Source organism: Mandrillus leucophaeus, unplaced genomic scaffold (genome assembly GCF_000951045.1).
Source record: "Mandrillus leucophaeus isolate KB7577 unplaced genomic scaffold, Mleu.le_1.0 Scaffold202, whole genome shotgun sequence".
NCBI lineage: Eukaryota > Metazoa > Chordata > Mammalia > Primates > Cercopithecidae > Mandrillus > Mandrillus leucophaeus.
The window spans coordinates 2,388,922-2,409,827 of record NW_012102055.1 but is presented as its reverse complement, the minus strand read 5'-3'; the positions used below and the strand labels follow the sequence as shown (position 1 = coordinate 2,409,827).

The 20,906-nt window shown below is 39.9% G+C and overlaps 1 protein-coding gene across 3 annotated transcripts in view; it reads right to left on the bottom strand.

The window, feature by feature from the left end:
• Window positions 1-2,659: 2,659 nt before the first annotated feature.
• Window positions 2,660-20,906, bottom strand: part of DSTN (destrin (actin depolymerizing factor)) — a 35,710-nt gene continuing 17,463 nt past the window's right edge. Inside the window, exons 2-5 of one of the 3 annotated variants that reach the window (XM_011979475.1) lie at window positions 19,176-19,307; window positions 9,833-10,140; window positions 6,273-6,349; window positions 2,660-3,865 (exon numbers count right to left, since the gene is read on the bottom strand). In XM_011979475.1, coding sequence (XP_011834865.1) covers window positions 3,756-3,865; window positions 6,273-6,349; window positions 9,833-10,092 — 447 coding nt within the window. In that variant the 5' untranslated portion in view covers window positions 10,093-10,140; window positions 19,176-19,307 and the 3' untranslated portion in view covers window positions 2,660-3,755. Of the gene's footprint in view, window positions 3,888-6,272; window positions 6,350-9,832; window positions 10,141-19,175; window positions 19,308-20,906 lie in introns of all 3 variants that reach the window. The other 2 variants (XM_011979476.1, XM_011979474.1) reach the window with 2 other exon arrangements.

Genomic DNA, 20,906 nt, shown 5'->3' with positions numbered 1-20,906 from the left:
CCAGAAGCCCCTCACAGACAGCTGCGCTCAGACGAGCTTCCTCAGGTCGTCTCCACGTGATACTCTGGAACACAGGCACCACAGTGCTGCGCCTGCTGGCCGCACCTATGGCACCCCGAGAAGGAAGGGGTGCGGAGAAGGAAGCTGTGCAGCGAAGGCAGGGAGCCAGTGAGGCCTGAGGGACAAGTGTGGGGAAAGCGAGGTTTTGTTATAGAAGCCACTCCAGGCTCTCCACAGATGCCATCACTGCGCTTCCTTCAGGGCTGGGTCTGACGGGAGCTCAGAGCCCAAAAGAAATGCTTTCCGTCTTGGCCCTTTCAAATCTCACCCCAGCACTGAACAAGGCCTAACCTTTGAATTTCTGATGTTAGAAGTGTTGTGGAAAGATGATCCAATTATAATAAGAGAAATGAAGTGAATTCTCCTGAGGTGTTGAGAATAGCTCAGGAACAGAAATGAAGAGGTCTGAGTTTTTGTCCCAGTTCTGCCACCTGTGAGTCGACTAACCTTAGGCAAGTTACTTCACCTCTGTGCTGGTTACTGAGGGTACTGGCCAGAGGCTCTGTAAGTCCCTTCCCCAGTGCCCTTTTGGGACTGTGCAGAACCCAGAGAGCCCTCAGTAACAAAACATGGTACTCAAGCCTTCCTTCCACTGAAACCCTGGCTCCTGGAATGCTCCCCTTGCCGGCCATAATGCCATTACTGTCCCTTCCAGCTGCAGCCCAGCTGGAACCCAGTCTAGAGCCCGTTCTCAATTTCAGAAATGCCCCAAATCACGAAGAAGTGATGTGTGTTCGGCGTATTCAGTCTCTGGTGGCCCCAAGGGCAATTATAGTCAAGAAATAAGTTGCACTTGCTGGGCCTACAGGAGCCAGTACTCTGCAGAAAGGAAACCACCAAACGAAACCTATGATCCAAGTCACTTGTGTCCACTGTTTTTGCAGAGTAATATTGTCTGAGATAACTTCACAGTCAAGCTCTGATTGAATTGTTAGCAATGGCTTTATTTGCTGCTTCGTCAGGCCAAGAGAGTAACCGCTAGATGAGACTAAGTCAGCTTTCCACAAATATATTTTTGCAGTGCGTTAGCATTTGTGAAAAGGTAAACGTATTTTCTGGAAGCAGAGTATACTTCAGTTTTGTTCCTGACCAACAGCAGACCAATCAGCTGAGGTCTGAACCCTAATTTTGTACCAGAATCACCCTGAGTGCTTGTGAGCACAATTCTTGGGCCTCAGGAATCCACTAAGACTTTCTCAAAAGTTCCCCTAGAGAAAGAGTAACTGCTAGCATTTTATTCAATTTCTGGAATGAGTTCTAGATGTTTACATCACATCCCTTTATACTGTTTGAAATGCTTCCCACAGAATGCACCTCACACACGCACAACAGTGCCACACTTAAGCCGACACCACAGGAAAAATTTCCTCCTTCTAGAACTCCCTGACGAAATATCTGGCTTTACCTACATGGCTGACTTTTGAGTACGGCAGTCTTGGACTTACGGCACCTCCCTGGAAGCCTGTTAATCACTAGCAGGACACAGTGGCTCACACCTGTCATCACAGCCCTTTAGGAGGCCAAGGCAGGAGGCTTGCTGGAGCCCAAGAGTTCAAGGATGCAGTGACTTATGATTGCACCACTGCACTCTAGCCTAGGGGAAAAAGACCCTGTCTCAAAAAACCAAACCCACACTAAAAGCATTGCTACACAGTAAAGAAACAAGAAATTCAGGATGAATGACAAGCAGCCAGCACTATTTTCTAGACAATTCTGAAATAAGTATTTTGATTAAAGCATAACCTTGTCTCACAAAAGCCTGGCACGTGGATCAACATTAAAACGTTCCCCATCCTAGACTGCACTTACACAAACCTAGATGGCATAGCCTACTACACACCTAGGCTGTATGAGAGCTTATTACTCCTAGAGTACAAACCTGGACAGCATGTTACTATACTGAATACTGTAGGCAACTGTAACACAATGGTATTTGTGTATCTAATTACAGTAGAAAATACCTTGTAATTATATGGGGCCACCATAGTTTATGTGCAGTCTTTGACATGTAATAATGCAGAGCTGTGTATCAAAAGGCTAACCATGTGATGGTGTGGTAGGACAATGTACAATTTCCCTTTTCTCTATTTTCTAAATTTTAAATGTGAATTTTTATCTTTACAATTTTGTGTAATAAACATTGGAAAATAAACATTGAAAAATTTCCCAACTTTTACACCAACTTTCTTATTCACCAGAGGGAGTTGTGACTTTTTTTGAGACAAGGTCTTGCTCTGTCAAACAAGTTGGAGTACAGTGGCACGATCCTGGCTCACTGCAGCCTTGAGCTCCTGGGCTCAAGTGATCCTCCCACCTCAGCATCCAAAGTAGCTGGGACTACGACCACCACACCCAGCTAATTTTGTTTACTTTTAGTAGATGAGATCCCACTATGTTGCCCATGCTGATTGTCAAACTCATGGCCTCAAACTATCCTCTTGCCTCAGCCTCCCAAAATGCTGGGATTACAGGAGTGAGCCATCACACTCAGCCAATCTTAACTCTTAATTATTGGAAATACCGAAACCTCAATGACTTACCCCATATGCAAGGCAAAATCTTATATTCCCAATTCACACATAAATAATTACACGAGAGATAAGTCAAAAATGCTTCCTTTATTACACAAAGCCAATACTGCTACTTCTAAGTTCAACTGTTGGTGCATCTCTATATCGTTCCAAGTGTTACGCCCGTGATACGAACAATGACCACTTCCAAATGTCAGTGAACAGTGGCTCCCTGTGAGTGTCATCATGGTACCTCTCCCCACTGCACACGAGTCAACAAACTGCTCTAGAAAATTAAGTTCTCCCAGGCCCAGAGTAAACATACTCGATATTCTTCCATACTTTATTATACCATAAGAAGCAAACTTCTGAAGGAGATACAATAGAAGATACCACAGGTGTCCTAGTTTGTCAATATTGTTTTACCATTTTCATTAACAAAGCAGATTACAATGTAGCCCTAATTTGCATTATAATTTGTTACAAGACACTGCACATTCTCCTGAAGACACACCATGATTTCCAAGATGCCAGGTCACTCTCCCAATCAGTGAATGGTGAGCTCACCGGCAGGTGCAGGGCTACTTCCTGTATTCCAATGATGTGCTTGAAATAGTGCTTTTGCAAGATCAGCGTGGATTATGTGGACACAATTTTGAGGCAATCTCCATTACACATTTGGTAGAAGTAAAAGACTGCCTGACTTAATCTTACTATTAGTGTATTAGTGTTGTTATATTATAAAGACATATTATATTCCATTATTCTGCTTAGCTCAAGGAAGAATAAAGAATTTGGGCCAAAATTATAACCAGATTATGAGCAATTTTCTAAGCAAAAGAAACAAAGTAAATGCTGAGATTAATAAAGATGTAATAATTCTCTTCACATGGCCTTTACTGTTTTGTGAACTGCATAATTTAAAATCCTGAGCTTAACAAAAATCTTTATAAATCAACTCATCAAAACAAGCATATGGCCAATAAGAATTTAATTTCACACCAACAAAACTTTAGACTTTATTTAGGGGCTGTTTGCATATGTTTACAGAATATTTCGTTTACTCTAAAAGATGACGAGACAGCTCCCCCTCAGTGAGACCCTGGCCTAAATATATTTGCTTTATTTATATAGCAAGAGGATAACATTAAACATGGAAGCTTTCAATTTGTGGCACTGAAAGACCTACACAGGGCATCCTTCAAAGGCTGCAATTAAGGATCCACCTAATTTTTCAGCAATACAAGCCCGATTGAGATCTTCTGGTCCATTTGCTTGACATTCATGTTTTATGCCTAGAGAGGAAAAACAACAATTCTATTTAGAATTATGGCAGCAGTCTATCTCTTTCTCTAAGATATCAAACTTTTAAAAGACCAGTTCTAATCTGGATAAACTGGGGTATATAGAAACACAGAATACTACACAGTAATGAGAATAAATAATTGTAACTACATGCATCAAGATAGATGGGCCTCACAAACGGCATTCACTGAAAGAATCCAGATTTACAATGCATATATTCTATTATATATATAGGTATAGCACACACAGTCAGCCCACACTAACCTGCGCTGTTAGAAGCCAGGGTGCTGGCTACCTTGAGGAGGAGGGGCAGGCAGAAAGAAGTGCTATGAATTGAAGGGAACAGCACCAGGGAGGCTTCTGCGGTGCTGGTCATTAGATTAAGAAATAACCATTATGTTCGCTCCGAAAAATTCATCACATTCTACAATAATTTGTGACATACACTTTTCTATAGATATGTTGTACTTCGCTACAAAGCTAAAAGACAGGTCTAGTAAAAAAATTTTCTTGGTTTTTAAAATATAAAAATACAAATTATTTTTGATTGCACAGTTGATTTTGTCAACTGTATTGAAAAGCAAACAGCTGGCTCTTCAATGGTATTACACTACACATTTATAAATCGATCACAATGAAAACTATGTGAAATATGTTACTGACTGCTTTCTTAGAACAATTACACTACCAACTGCAAAAACGAGCTCAATTATGGATTACATACAGTAGCCTCTCTGTAAATGGCCACTGTCTTTTAAATAGCTGCATGGTTATTCCCATCATTTAAAGACCATTTATTTCTCAAGCTGCTGAAAGCACAGGAGGTCAGCTTTTGAGCTACTCAGGACTGATCTGAGAAAGCCAGTGGATGCTTTCATTAGAAAAAAAAGGTAGCATGGTCACTATCTTTTTTTTTTTTTTGAGACGGAGTTTTGCTATTGTTGCCTTGGCTGGAGTGCAATGGCGCGATCTCAGCTCACTGCAACCTCTGCCTCTTGGGTTCAAGCATTCTTCCTGCCTTAGCCTCCCAAGTAGCTGGGATTACAGGCCCGTGCCACCATGCCCGGCTAATTTTTTTTTTTTTGTATTTTTAGTAGAGACAGGGTTTCACCATGTTGGTCAGGCTGGTCTTGAACTCCTGACCTCAGGTGATCCACCTGCCTCGGCCTCCCAAAGTGCTGGGATTACAGGTGTGAGTCACTACACCCAGCCAGTCACTATCTTTTATTATCACCAAATCAAGTGTGCAAAGCAATTCCCTTTACTGAAAGGCAATGCAGAATAAAGATAATAAGAAATCCACTCTGAACCTTTTGGTTGGGCTGGGAAAGTGTTGAAGCTCAAGGATTTAAAAGCATCAGTTAGCAATCCAGTGACACACTTCTGGGGGGTGCCAAACATCAAACCAAATGCACGAAGAACCTGACCTGGCAATAAACTATGCAGCAGCAAGGCTCGGGAAAGGAAGCAAGAATTTTTTTTCATAACTAAAAACAGGCTAGGGCAAACCTGTTCTACCATGAGAATATAAAAACCAGTGACAGTAAAACAAACAAAACAAAATCAACATCAGGCCAAGCCCTTGTGACCTTGGCTCACTCAGCTGTTTGGAAATAGCCATGGCAGGAAGGTGGCAGGGCAAACTCTTAAACTAAAACTCACACATGAGACCAAGTTTCCCCTTCTACAGCTGAGAGAATCAAGGCCCATGGAGGTTAAGCAGTTCTGGCCAAGGCCACACAGCAGTTAGACAGGCTTCGCCCTCAGTGCAGGCCTTTGGGCATTTGCCCCATGCATGTTCTTTCCATCATACCAACATTTTCTCCTGGCTGAAGTCTGGCCAGGCCATCTCATCAGGATCCCAGTCACCCAGTGGCAAGTCAAATAGAACTGACCAGCTCAGGAGTGGGTGCACTTTCCTTGGGACACAGATGAATCAATTACCTAAAATCATGCCATTCAACAGTAAAGCTGGAGAAAAGAGTATCCTTTCTCATTTAGGTACATCTCCCTTTTGCAACTTTATTATAACAACTACATTCAAAGGCAAGAGCAAATTTACCATTATGTCCAATGTTAAACACTCAGTCTCCACCTCCTACATGAGAAAACCGGCAGCACCTCAAACTAGTTTAAAACCAGCCTGAATAAACGATATATACAGACAACGTCAAGGGTAGAGTTATTAAACACAGGCTGGGAAGACTCAGAGCAACCAGCACAAAGCAGAAGATACATGGAAAGCCAAGTTCAATCTTCTGCTTTTCTCAAAACAAGTAACACTTCTACCTTGTGCCTGAAGCTCTGCAAAAAAATAAGGTGCTTCTCAGAAAAGGTGCTGCCCCATTCTGGGTGTTCACCATACCTCTACATATTCAGAGGTAATCTAGAACATACCTTGAAATTTCTTTTTAATTGCATCCTTGGAGCTTGCATAGATCATTTTACTTTTCAGAGGTGCTAGTTCTGGTGCCCTAGATAGAAAGATGCCAACAATGAAAAAAGTGGTTTAGAGAAAGTACAACTTGCATCTTGTCAAACATTTGCTTCAGTGTCAAGGGGAGAATCCTCAGACTCTCCTGAGATATTTTTTCTTAACTGCACATTTGTTCTACCTCCCCGGCAGCTCAGAGAGGAAATGCTACAGATAGGCGTAAGTAGAATTACTCAGGTTGACCAGGGTGGGAAAAAAGAAGAGAACCAGTGGTGGCAAAAGACAACCACCAATTAAAAATCCGACCACAGTGGCCATAATGAAAGAACCAACACTGAGTACTGCACTGTATAACTCAATTCTTTTTCTTCAGAATATTTCTGTTCATTTATTATTAATAAAGGATTGGATTCAGGCTAATATTTACACAAGGTTTTTGACAGTTTTTCTTGCTGGAAAAAAGTTTTAAAATACAGAAAAGTACAGATAATAATCTGTAAGTACGTGTGACCCAGAATTAAATGCTAATATTTTGGCACCTTTGCTTCAGATCGTTTTCTAAAAAAGAATAAGTCAAAAAAAAGGAAAAAAAAAAAAGAATAAATTACAAATAAAAGTCCTTTTCTTAGACTTCCCCAGTCCCTTCATTTATTCCAATAGCAGGTTTTGATCCCACAGGTACTTGTTTTCTTAGTGTAACATAACAATACATGTTTAATTATCTGGGAGTCCACATTTCAATAATTCTCTTGAAAAAAATATTAAATCCATTAGTATAATCTCATGATTCTAAATACAGCTTTCACAAAGATTTCTAAATGGCAACTCACCAATAATTATGTCTTGTCAATATTATTACTATCTTGTATTTATAAAATTTGAGCACGTTCTCCCTCTTGAATGGAAGCGTGTTGGAATAACAGCATATGTATCACAATACCAGCAGCAACACTGAAGAATGACTAGTAATGGACAGAAACCCTTGTCCCACTCAGACTGCTTGCACGTGAGTCCTTTTTTCCTCTGTACGCCAACCCACAAGCCCACCTCCATGCCACAATGCTAAAATATCATAGAGAAGATGCAGTACAGTAAGTCCACACTTAACATTGCCAATCGGTTCTTGGAGCCTGTGACTTAAAACAAAATGACATATACCAAAACCAGTAATTTTTTTCTCAATGTTATAACAAAACTACATTGAAGGAAATGATGCTATTTGAGGACCTGGTATATGTTGCTTTGCTTAAAGTTGCGGTTTTGAAGAGCCTCCTGGAGGTCATTGAGATATTACTGTATAGCTAAATACTTCTGAGCATTTAATAATTCCATTTAGCTGCCACACTTCGAGGACATTCAACAGTCATGAGCACTGGCATGTGGACCTCACCTAGTGTACCCCTTACCCTAGTGAGCAGAGATTCTATTCTTGGGAAAAAGGAAATGGGCAGTCTGTCTCTCAGAGGCTTATTCCTCCCAATCCTAAGGTCCACTGAAGGAGGCAAAGTCATCATAACCTCAGGACTGGCAGATGTTTGAGCTACAGAGTGGGTACTTTTTTTTTTTTTTTTGAGACGGAGTCTCGCTCTTTCGCCCGGGCTGGAGTGAGTGGCACGATCTCTGCTCACTGCAAGCTCCGCCTCCCAGGTTCAAGCGATTCTCCTGCCTCAGCCTCCCGAGTAGCTGGGACTACAGGTGTGTGCCACTACACCCAGTTAATTTTGTATTTTTAGTAGAGATGGGGTTTCACCACGTTGGTTGGCCAGGATGGTCTCGATCTCTTGACCTCATTATCCTCCCACCTCTGCCTCCCAAAGTGCTGGGATTACAGGCATGAGCCACTGTGCCCGGCAAAGTGGGTACTTTTCTTATGAAAATAGGTCAGAAACATAAAAAAGCATCAGCTGTTCTGATTTTATTCTAACCAAATTGTTAAACTACTTGAAGAGCTGCTCCTTGGGTGGAGTTTGTTATAGAAAATGGCTTTAATAAGTTTCTACCTTTTCTTAATAGTGCAAAATAAACCATTGCACTATCACTAAATTTCCTTTTCTTCTATTATTTTCCAAATTTTAAAAAACAAGAATGTACAAATTTCATAATTACAAAATACATAAAAAGCAGAAAAAATACCTGTAAATTAAGGAAATACTGACCAATTTAAAAGCCTAAACCATTAGCTGGCCTATCTGCCACTCAGCTGTGAATGCCAGAAGAGCAGGGACTTAACAACTTCACAGCTGTTTTCCCAGGCCCTAACACAGTAGCTGGCATGTAGTAGAAATAAAAGTTCAATAAACGCACCTTCATTCAAATCTTTGTTAATTTTCAGTCTTACGTACCCGCTTCAATGGACTCTAAGCTGCCTGAATACGTACACCCTGACCTCATATTTGCATTCCTCACAGCAGCTTAGTTTAATCAAGTGCAGTAAAAGCTTACTGAAATAGAAGTGAGGTGTGACCTCGAGTATCTTCCTTTTTAAACCTCAATCCTCTGCATCTCCTACTCCCATATCCCTTACACTCCAAACTATTGATGGCACACAGCTAAACGCTAAGTCCCTCCCTGCCTTGCCCCGACTCAGGCCAAAGTATCAAGAGAATCCTTGCCCCTCTAAAAAAAAAAAAAAAAAAAAATCAGGTGGTGTTACCATTTCTCCCTCCCCTTGGAAACTAAAGAATTGTATTCCTGGCCATATCAAGGAATGTAGTATAATATTCAATAAATGAGAGATTCAGATGTAACTTTTCCTAAAGCTGCATCTCAAATACTGACTTACCTGAAAAGACCAGAATAATTAAACAACATTTCAAGAAAAAGGCCATAAAAATAACTTCATAGCACTGTTTCACTATCTAGAGTAACACTGACCAACAGTTTTCTGCAGTGATGGAAATGTTCTGTATCTGTGCTACTCAATAAGGTGGCCACCAGTCAGATGTGGCTACTGAGCATCTGAAATGTGGTAATTCATTCAGCTAACTGAATTTTTAATTTTAAATAATTTAAATAGCCACATGTGGCGAGTGACTGCACTACGAAACAGGACAAATGTAGAGTGAATTATAGCAGGGAGGGAATGGTACCAACTTCTTCAAAAGTAGCAGACCACAGAGGCATAAGAAAGGGTATATATTTAAAAGAGCAGAAGGCTGGTTCCTGGCATAGCTCATTGGAAAAGTAGGGGTTTGGCTTATAGTAAGAAAGTTAAAAGAAGTGGAAATTTTAGCTTATAAAAGCAGTACATTTAGAGGATGCCTCCTGTCCTTTCCCTATAACACACACACACACCGCCCCCCTACAATCAATTACTGAGAGTCATATAGCAAGTAGACAGAAAACAGTCAAAATTTAGTTTTGGTCCATAAACATCAGCCCTGGTAACATTATGAAACCTATAAATAAAAATTAAATACCAACTGCAAATAGTTTGAATAAAAATTACTTTGGTGCTGGAACTGGTTTTCCAAGTGCTAACAAAATAAGTTTTACAGAGGCTCAATATTTCTAACATGCTTACCACAAAAAAAACATCAACTCTTCTTTTCTGGATTCTTTTGTTTCAAAGCTTGCATCATACAAAGCATAGCGACAATCTTTTTCAGGAAGCATTCCCACGAAATGCTTGAAAGAATCAGTTATGGTTACACCAACATCTCCAACCAAGATCTCTTTGCCTTCTTCTACAATGATGCACTTTTTGTCTGCACTGAGACAAAAAATGACAGCCTTCTTTCTTTTCTTGATTTCTTCTGGTGTGGAACATTTACGAACTTTCATGTCATAAAAAATGCGACATACTTCATCAGCTACTTGCACTCCTGAGGCCTATGATGAGAAAATACATGAGAAAAAGACTTACAATTTTTATGTGCCAAACGTAAAACATTAAATTCTGCTTATAGATTGGCATATATTTAACATTTTACAGGTATACCATCTAATTAAAAAACTAGAAATTTGAGCTGTAATCACTACTAATTTCAGACATCAAACTTTTTAAAAGATCACAAATATATGCCATTCATCACTACCGCACAGGGCTAAAGAAACATTCAACTATAGCAGCCTCTCCTAACCTAGAATTTTAAAAGAAGTGTTTCCTAAGGTGCTGGGTTATTTTCTTCTTATACAGGTTGCTTAGAGCCTTGATCACAGGCAGATCATCTTCCCAGTCTGTATGCTGATGACACCTAAAATTCCTTTCGTAATACACAGTAGCCGGTCATAGCTGCTAGATTGGGAAATTTTCATCCCTACAGCATCTCTTTCCCTAACTAAAAAAAAGATTAAGAGGTCTTTGCTCTACTCACATTTCAAAATTATGTGATCAATATTCAGTATTAGTCACCTGCCATTAAAATTTCACTTAAAAATTCCAAATTTTAAACTAAGATTAGAATAAATAAGAAAATGTCTACTGCTATAATAAAGAGGGTAGCTTAATTCGGGATTATACTGACCAGAAAAATAACCTTTCACTATGTTATACTTGCTATTCTGGGACAAAGCATAGTTAAACAAGATTTTGATAGCACAAGACCTTAAACCAGTTTTTAATTTTTTCATCTTGAGGAATTTGCTATTTACATTAACTTTACTATATCCATAATTTTTAATGCTTCATTAACTACTTTGTTTTGCATGTTAGCTTTTCTAAAGCAAGAATTATAAAGCCCAACAAGAGATGCCCAGGAGGCTCTGCCAGTCATGGTTGAACAGCACTGAGGATGATCAGACTAAGGGAAGAATGCAGACGATCAAATGTGTGATTGTAGGAGATGTGGCTGTAGGCAAAGCCTGCCTCCCCATCAGTTATACAACAAACGCCTTTCCTAAGGAGTATATCCCCAATGTCTTTGACAACTATTGCACCCAGACATCTGTGGATGCCCAAATCATCAGCCTGAACCTGGGGGACACCACGGGCCAAGAGGAGGAATATGACCAACTGCAAATGTTCTCCTGTCCCCAGACCAATACCTTTGTCATTTTTTTTTCCCACTGGCAACCCATCCTCTTATGCCAATGTGAGGCATAAGTGGTACCCAGAGGTCTCCCATCACTGCCTCAATGTATCTGCTATGCTGGTAGGCACCAAAAGGGACCTGTGGAGTGACTGTGAGACAGTGAAGAAGCTGAAGGAGCAGAGCCGAGTGCCAATGACTCCTCAGCAAGGCCCCTCCCTGGCTAAGCAGGTGGGAGCTGTGAAGTATCTGGAATGTTCAGCCTTGATGCAGGAAAGGGTGCATGAGAGATGGGATCTCGTTATGTTGCCCAGGCTGGAGCCTAGTGGCTACTGACAGGCATGATCATAGCGCACTACAGCCTTGAACTCCTAAAATTGGGCAGTCCTCCTGCCTTGGCCTCTCAGATAGCTGGGACTGCAGGTACATGACAAAGCGCCTGGTTACTTTCTTTCTTTTTACTGTTGAATAATATTCCATTGTTTGGATATCCCACATTTTCCTTGTCTATTCATCAGTTGCCAGACATTTGGATTGTTTCCACTTTTTGGCTAGTAACACTGCTACGAACACTCATGTACAAGGTTTTGTGTGGACATGTTTTTAATTCTCTTGGGTAGAAAACTAGGAGTGGAATTGTCGGGTCATATGGTCAACTTAGGTAAAATCATGCTTTGAGTCAAGAACAGTATCTTTAGACTGGGTGTAGTGGCTATGACTGTAGTCTCAGCACTTTAGAGGGAGAGGGCAAGAAGATCACTTGAGTTCAGGGGTTTGAGACCAGTGTGGGCAACATAGGGAGACCACGTCTCTAAATTTTTTTTAATAAAAAGGGAAAAATGAATCATAAGCAATAGAATTTAAATACGAAACAATGGAAAAACATTAATGATACCCAAATTGATGTCAAATCATTTAAGAAATAAAAATGCACATAAGATAAAAATAACCAACAGAATGAGAGAAAACATCAGAAAATCCTACAAGGAACTTGTCAGAATAAAGAACCCTTACAACTCAATAATAAAAAAGGGCAAATACTTCAATTGAAAAACAGTTAAAGGATTTAAATAGACAGTTCTCCAAAGAAGATGTATAAATGGTTAACAAGGATATGGAAAAAATGCTTAACATCAATAGTGATTAGGGAAAAGCAAATCAAAACCATAATGAGATACCTCTTCACTTCAAAACCATAATAAGTCACCCACTAGGAGGGCTAAAATAAAAAAGATGGACAATAACAAATGTTTGTGGGGTCATGGAGAACTTGAAACCCTGATATGCTACTGTAGAACTGTAAAATGGTACAGCTGCTTTGGCACGCAGTTTGGCAGTTCCTCAAAAAGTTAAACATCAAGTTAACACCTGACCTAGGAATTCCACTCTTAGGTATATATACACAAGAGAAATGAAAATGTGTGCACACCAACACCTGTACACAAATGTTCATAGTAGCATTATTCAAAATAGACCAAAAGTGAAAACAACCCTGAAGTCCACTTAGTGATTAACAGATTTTTAAGATGTAGTATATCCACACAATGGAGTATTTCTTGGCCATTAAAACAATGAGGTACCGATACATGCTACAACAAGGATGAACCTTGACAAACACTGTGCTATGTGAAAGAAGCCAGACAGAAAAGGCACCTATTGCATGATTCTATTTATATGCAATGTTCAAACTGGGTAAAATCAATAGACAGAAGGTAGACTAGTGGTTTCCAGGGGTTGAGAAAAAAAGGGAATGGGGAGTGACTGCTAATGAATATGGGATTTCTTTTTCAAGTAATGAAAATGTTCTGGAAGTTGACAGGAGTGATGCATACACAACCGTGAATATACTGAAAAACCACTGAATTGAACTGTACTTTGTGAATCTACTGAAAATCCACTGAATTGAACTATACTTTGTGGTATGTGAATTATACCTCAATAAAGTTGTTACAACAAATACCACGTATTCTCACTTATAAATAGGAAATAAATAATGTGTACACATGGACAGAGTGTGAAATAATAGACAAGGGAGAGCCGGGGGATGAGAAATTAATTAATGGGTAGAATGTATGTTATTGGGGTGATGGATACCCTAAAAGATCCGGCTTCACTACTACACCATGCATGTAGCAAAATTACACTTGTACCTTCACAAATTTATACAAACAAATAAAAAATAAAGTTGTTACTTTAAAGCCTGTGCAAGAATTCTGGGAGAAAGACACACTAAGATCCTAGCATTTACTTAATATTAAGGTAACTGGGCCATTTCATCATCTTATTCATTAAAGATCTCTAAATAATACACTCCAATGCCATCTACTCCACATTTTCTGTTTATAAATGAATATTCACTCTAATAAAGTGGCAGAAACAGAAAATTAAGGCTAGAAAATTCATAACTACACAATGTTAAGCACATTCCTACTTTAAAAAAGCACTTTTCTTAAACCTTTTACTGCTTTAAGAGTATATTTCTGATCTTTACAATGTATCTTATTTTTAAGCAAGTTAAGAATCTTCATTTTGCAACAAATGAATAAAATGTTCAAAGAAACAAAAATTGAAGAACTAGAAACAGACCCCAATCCCTCCAACTCCCTAGTCCATAACGTTGAAATCACATTTGACCCAACAAGCAATTTCTAAAAGCATGAAGGCAACCTTTAAAGCCTTATATTCAATCGACCAATATTTGAATACATCTGTCAATATCCAAGCATCTCAAACATTCTAAATTCTGATTTATAAATTAAATCAATGATTACTAGTAATCGAAAACAAAGTGAATGTGTATTCTGCAATTATAAAACAGATAAATCTCAGCCAAACCTGGCTGTAACTTACAAGCTCCTTAAAAGCCTCAGTAAGGAAGAATTTTGTCTTTTTTTCTATCAGAAATGACGTCTGTGGAGGTTTCTCATACCATTAGACACTTGTGCTTAAGGAAATTAACACTGAATACTGTGAAGGAGAAACTGGCACAAAAACTGGAAGCAGAAAACCAATTTTGAGACAATTACAAATATTCAGAGAAGAAAGCGCTGAACTACAGCAGTGAGGTTAAAAACAGAAAAATTCAAGGACATGTCAAAGTCAAATCAATATAGCTGAATGAGACACAGAAGAGTGGTATCAGACGAGCCCCGGGATTCTCTTAATTAGTGACTAGACTGCGATATATGAACAGAAAAGGAAATATGGCACAGTATGACACATCAACTCTGAAGATTGTGCAAGACATCTACATGGAGATGACCAGACAGCAGTGGAAATATGAGCATGGATTTCGTTGGAAGGCTTCACCTAATACATATTTTGGACTAGCCCACACCAGGGGGTCACAAATATTAAGCAGCAAATCTAGTTTCTCACCATTGAGTACGTAAAAATTAAAAAAAAACAAAAACAAAAAAACCTATCAAGGACACTAAAAAGAGGTAATCAGAAAACTAAGAAGAAAAAGTAAGGAGGAAGAAAGCAGCATCTTAGAAGCAAGGGAGAATATTTTAAGGAGGAAAGTCATCAACATCCAATTCTGCAGTATTTGAGAGAATGAAAACACACCTCCAGGCTTGGCAATTGGGTCTCTGAACATTTCAACAGATGGGAGAAATGGGACAGAAGTCAACCATAATGGACTGGGGACCCATTGGGAATTGAAGAGGTAAAGACAGAAAACGTAAGATGGTTAACAATGAAGGAAAAAGGGAAGACTGAATGCTACTTGATGAAAGTTGTCTTATGATTGGGGCGATGTAACTGTTCTAGATGTTTAAGAACTTGACGCCAAAACAAAACAAAACACTGAGTACTTACTACTGCCAGATACTTCTAAATCAAAACAATTCTATGAGATAGCCACTATCACTATTTGCATCTTTTTTTTTTTTTTTTAGAAAAGTCTCGCTCTGTCGCCCAGGCTGGAGTGCAGTGGCGCGATCTCAGCTCACTGCAAGCTCCGCCTCCCAGGTTCATGCCATTCTCCTGCCTCAGCCTCCTGAGCAGCTGGGACTACAGGCGCCCGCCACCACACCCGGCTAATTTTTGTATCTTTATAGAGACGGGGTTTCACCATGTTAGCCAGGATGGTGTCTCAGTCTCCTGACCTCGTGATCCGCCCACCTCAGCCTCCCAAAGTGCTGGGATTACAGGCGTGAGCCACCACGCCTGGCCTGCATCTTAAAGATGCAATTTTTTCTACTGAGGCATAGCAAAATTAAATACCTTGCCCAGGGTTACAGAGGAAACAATAGCAGAATTGGGATTTGAACTCTGGCAATTTGGTTCCAGAGGAGATACTTTTTTTTTTTTTTTTTTGAGATGGAGGTTCGCTCCTGTCACCCAGGCTGGAGGGCAGTGGTACAATCTCGGCTCACTGCAACCTCCACCTCCTGGGTTCAAGCAATTCCAGAGGAGATAATCTTAATCATTCATACAATTAACAATGTCAGAGATCTAAAGAAATGGTTAAGATCCACAGCACAGATGGGAGAGTCAGTCTAAGAAAAAGATACACATTTTTTTCTCTGAAATAAGGAGGAAGAGAAAATGACAGTTTTGAGGTGGAAGGAAGATATACTGCCAAAAATTGTGTCTGAAAGATTCTATTTTCTCTGTGAAGTATAACGCAGGAGGAGTAGGATGGGTTTGAGGGCACTCCTTCAATCTACTACTACTAACAATTCAGAATAGCTATAACGGGGAGTTCCAAAGGGAACCACCTAAGGACAAGAAAAAGGGCTCTGGGGACCTCCAAAAGATCAGCTGAGGTGAAGGGGTGGGGGTGGTAGGACAATGCGGCAGAAAGCAGAGGCTGACGGCAACGTGGAAGGAAATGACGAACTCTGCATTCTTCCTCAGAGACTTTACCCAAGCTCAAGCTTTCAATCATCTAAGCCAAAACTGACATGTTGTTCAGACTTCTGCTCTTCTGAGCTTCTAGTCTTTACATTCAATTTCCTATCTCACATCTCCAGTTGTTATGTCTCAAAGGCATGTCATGCACAACATGTCTAAAATAAAAAGCAAGCTGGTCCATTTCTAACCAGTCTTCCTTTCTCAGTAGCTATCACCACCCTTCTAGTCACATAAGGCTCCAAGCCTAAGAGACGTTCTTAACAACTCCTCCATTCCCTTACTCTTTGGATTTTCATCTTTCTCTGAGACATTCATCTCATTTCACCCTCAGTCCAAGCTCCCATTGCCTCTTACCCAGCCTGCTGTAACTTCTCAAGTGGCTGTAGAGGAGATAGATCAGGATATGTATACATCATACTGTTTTCTCTTCTTGGCTGAACAGGAAAGACTGCATTCCCCAGCCTTCCTGGCAAGCTGAGTAGGCTATATGACCGAGTTCTGCACAGCCAAGCTGGGCCCAGTTATGTAAACTACTTCCAGTCCTGGTCCTTTAAAAGTGATCTTTAAATATACTAAATACATACAGCTTTTTAGATGTGAATCCTATCACAATAAAATGATTTTTAAAACATCAAAAATTAAATAAAACTTAAAAAAAGTGATCTTAAAGCTCTTCTTTCTCCCACCAAGATGACCTTGGTAGGCATACTTCACAATGGAAGAAGGCTGCCCAAACCTTCTGGACTGTGTGTGACAGAGACAAATTTTTACTGTGTTAAGTCACTGAGATTTTGAATTTAATTTGTTATTGCAGTTCTAATACAACAAGATTGCCCATACCAACTGCCCATCACCTTTACCCTCCAATTCATCCTCTACATAAACATGAATCTGATCACCATACTTAAAACAGTCCAGTGGCTTTCCATGGATCTGAAGGTAAAAAATAGCAATATTTTTTTTTTTTTTTTTGAGATAGCGTGTCACTTCGTCACCCAGGCTGGACTGCAGCGGCATGATCATAGCAAACTGCAGCCTCGCATGCCTGGGCTCAAGTGCTCCTCCCACCTCAGCTTCCTGAGGACTGGGACTATAAGCATAAGCAACCATGCCCAGCTAATTTTTTAAATTTCTTTGTAGAGACAAGTTCTCACTATGTTGTCTAGGCTGGTCTCAAACTTCTGGCCTCAAACTATCGTCCTGCCTTGGCCTCCCAAAGTGCTGAGATTACAGGTATAAGCCACCATCCCCAGCCCAATAATGGGCTCCATCTGGCTGTACCTACCTCTTTAGTCTTCTCTTATAGACCATACACTCTGCAATTTAATGTTTAATATGCTCCACCTGGCTGTACCTACCTCGTTAGCTTTATCTTATAGACCACACACCCTGCAATTTCACTACCCTGGCTTTCTTTCAGTCATTTGTATTTGCCATGCTCCCGCCCACTTCAGGGCCTTTGCTCATACAATACACCCTACCTAGATAACACTTCCCTACAGTTCTTTGGCTAATACTCTTTAGAAGTCAGATCAATTCCCACTATGTAGAAAAGTCTTCTGCATCAAAACGAGTATCACATGCTCCCATAAGATCATGGATCTCTACCACACAACACCTCCCACCACTTCAATGCTCTATCTTTAAAATTACTTAGTATCATCTCCTTAAGAAGGCTACAAGTTCTTAAAGACTGTAAGTTCCTTAAGATAAACCGTGTCTGTCTTATTCATTATTGTGTTACCCTGAAAAAAAAATCAAAGATGAGTCAGATGAATCATTAGTTTGACTTATGGAGAAGATAAGGACAGCACATATAAAGCTTCAATACTTGGCAGAATATACATTATTCCTTGATAAACTCCAGTGGAAGGGAATTTAAAGAAAGTAGCTTAAACAGAAAGACAGGTTATCAGGTAGAGTTTCATGCTGACTTAAAAGCATTCTAAAACAATGGGACTGAAAGGATGAAAAGACTGCTCCTGACAAAGAGAACCCAGCAAATACAACATGAGAGGAAGATGAGGGAGAAGGAAACTGGAGACTTACATCGGGTTGCGATGGAAAAGGCCTCCAACAGAAGGTTCAGGGGTTTGGAGACTGGATATTTTTAAAAAGAGTAAGAGGAACAGAGTTGTGCTTTGGGAAAATACATGAAGTCGTGCATAAGAGAACAAGAAGAGGAAGAGAATTATAGTAGGCACTCCAGCTAAAAGGCTAATTCAGCAAGCAAGGCAAGAGGTGCAAAAGGCCTTTGCTAGGGTAGTGGCAAAAGCACTAAGGAGGAAGTGATGGGTGCTGACACTGCATAGGTGCAATCAATTGTAGCCGATAATCACTGGACTGGGAGAGGGGAGGTGGAAAGGAAGGAGTTGGTATGGTGATCAGGAGGCTAATTAATAATGCTAAATGCTCACTTTCCTTATTTCTCCACTGTGGTGGCTTTGATATTAGAGTAGTATGGCTCTTCATGACTAGTAACACTATATACTAAATTTTGCCTGCAAAAATAATAAAAAACCCCACAAGGTATAGTATATGTTAGATTTAGTGAATATACTTAAATTTACTATACTATGGTTTACTTACCACATCCTTGAAATAGCACTGAGATAAAAGAAATAAAGATTAAATAACTGGTTCCTAGATTCTTTTTTTTTTTTTTTTTTGAGATAAGGTCTCCCTGTGTCACCCAGGCTGGAGTGCAGTGGTGTGATCATGGCTCACTGCAGCCCTGACCTCCTGGGCTCAAGCAATCCTCCCACCTCAGCCTCCTAAGTAGCTGGGACTAGAGGTACATGCCACCACACCCAGCTAATTTTTGTATTTTTTATAAAGACGGGGTTTTGCCATGTTGCCCAGACTGGTCTCGGACTCCTGGGCTCAAGTCATCTGCCTGCCTTGGCTTCCCAAAGTGCTGGGATTACAGGCGTGAGCCACCATGCCTTGCTGTAGTCCCTAGGTTCTTGAAAATGATTTTTATACAGTAAAATGAAAACCATGAGGCAGACTGAGAGAGCACGGAATATGAACCCTAAAGCCCAGCTCAACACTGCCCAGGGCTCTGACCTTCTTCTAAACTCCATTCTCCTAGTGCCTGTGTATTTCCTCTCAATAACCTGGTAGCTCTGTTACGTCTTTGCCTCTAGTGGGTGTACTGAAAATCTGGGGTAAAGATTAGTAGGATGGAAAGAAGATAATGATTAAAGTAACTGCAATTCATTAACATCGCAGAGACCAGAAGAAGATATCTTAAAGCACAAAAATCATGAGAGTAACAATCCATCCACATTCCTCTACTAACTAGCTATGTGGTCACCTTAGGCAAGTCACCATCTCTGAATTAAATTTGTTCCTTTAACTGTACTTAGGGGAGTGGACTAGATCAGTTATTATCTAACTTTCATGTGCATAGGAATCACCTGCAGATTTTAAAGACTGACTCAGAATATCTGGGGGTAGAGTCTGAGAGTCTGTATTTACACTAAGCTTCAGGTGATGATCACTAAGATTGCTTTGAAATTTCATGAAACAGAATAAAATTGTAGCTCATTGCTATATAGGCTTCCTTGCCTACAGGAATAATTTTTATAATGAAGCAGTAGTGATAAGAGTATTGTATTTTACCGATACTAGTAGGCCCAAAGTCAAAGCATTTTTTGGGTGTGCCATGGACTCCTGGCAAAGCCCATGGGCCCTTTCTGGAAAGTGTTTCAAATAAAATAAAATATACAGGATTGCCAAAAAAAAAAGGTCAATTATACTAAATAACAGTTTATCTATGATAATAGTTAAGAGTTCCTGTATTCATTTTGGATGATTTGTTATCACAAAGCAACATCATGGTGAATCTTAAAACAAAAGTGGCTGTAACACTAATATACAGAATTATCTGCTTTACACTATTCACTATCTTTTTACCTAAAAGATTCTTTCCTATCAGTCCCATTCTTTTAGTATTTCTGTGTTGTTTGTTTTTTGAGGGACAGGGTCTTGCTCTGTTGCCCTAGGTGGAGTGTAGAGACACAATCATGGCTCACTGCAGCCTCAATCTCCTGGGCTCAAGCGATCCTCTTACCTCAGCATCCAGAGTAGTTGGGACTACCAGCAAACACCACCACACCTGGCTAATTTTTAAATTTTTTTGTAGAAACAGGGTCTCGTTATGTTGCTCAGGCTGGTCTCGAACTCCTGGCCTCAAGTGATCCTCCTGCCTCAGCTTCCCAAAGTGCTGGGATTACAGGTGTGAGCCACCATGCCAAACCCTAGTATTTCTCTAAAATGTTAGGTTATTACATTTAATTGCTCATTTGTCAAGACACCTAAACTTTATTTTTAAAAAAGCAAAATCAAATTGTTTTTACTTAAAAAATTTTCTAAGAGGTACTGATATTCAAGTACACAGTTTTAACAATAAAGACCATTAAAGGATACTCTGAACATAGCACCAAGTTTGCTGCACAAATGGGAAGGAAAATCTTGAGAGTAAAAATAGACTGCTATCATAACAAGAGCTTTGTGATTACCTTAAAAAGATATGTTATCCACAACTTCAGTTTCTCCAGTGACCACTGGAGAACAGTTGCTCTTAGAGCTCCACCCCCATGTCAAAAAGTAGCTGTTAAAAGTATGGTTCACAGCATTTTATCTCGCTAGACTACCAGTTTTTAACTTGTTCTCAAATCTGTCTGAGTCTCCTCTGGCACAGCTTTTGTAAAATAATGATTCAGAGATTAAATCAATACATCTGAGGCCCTGCCTGTA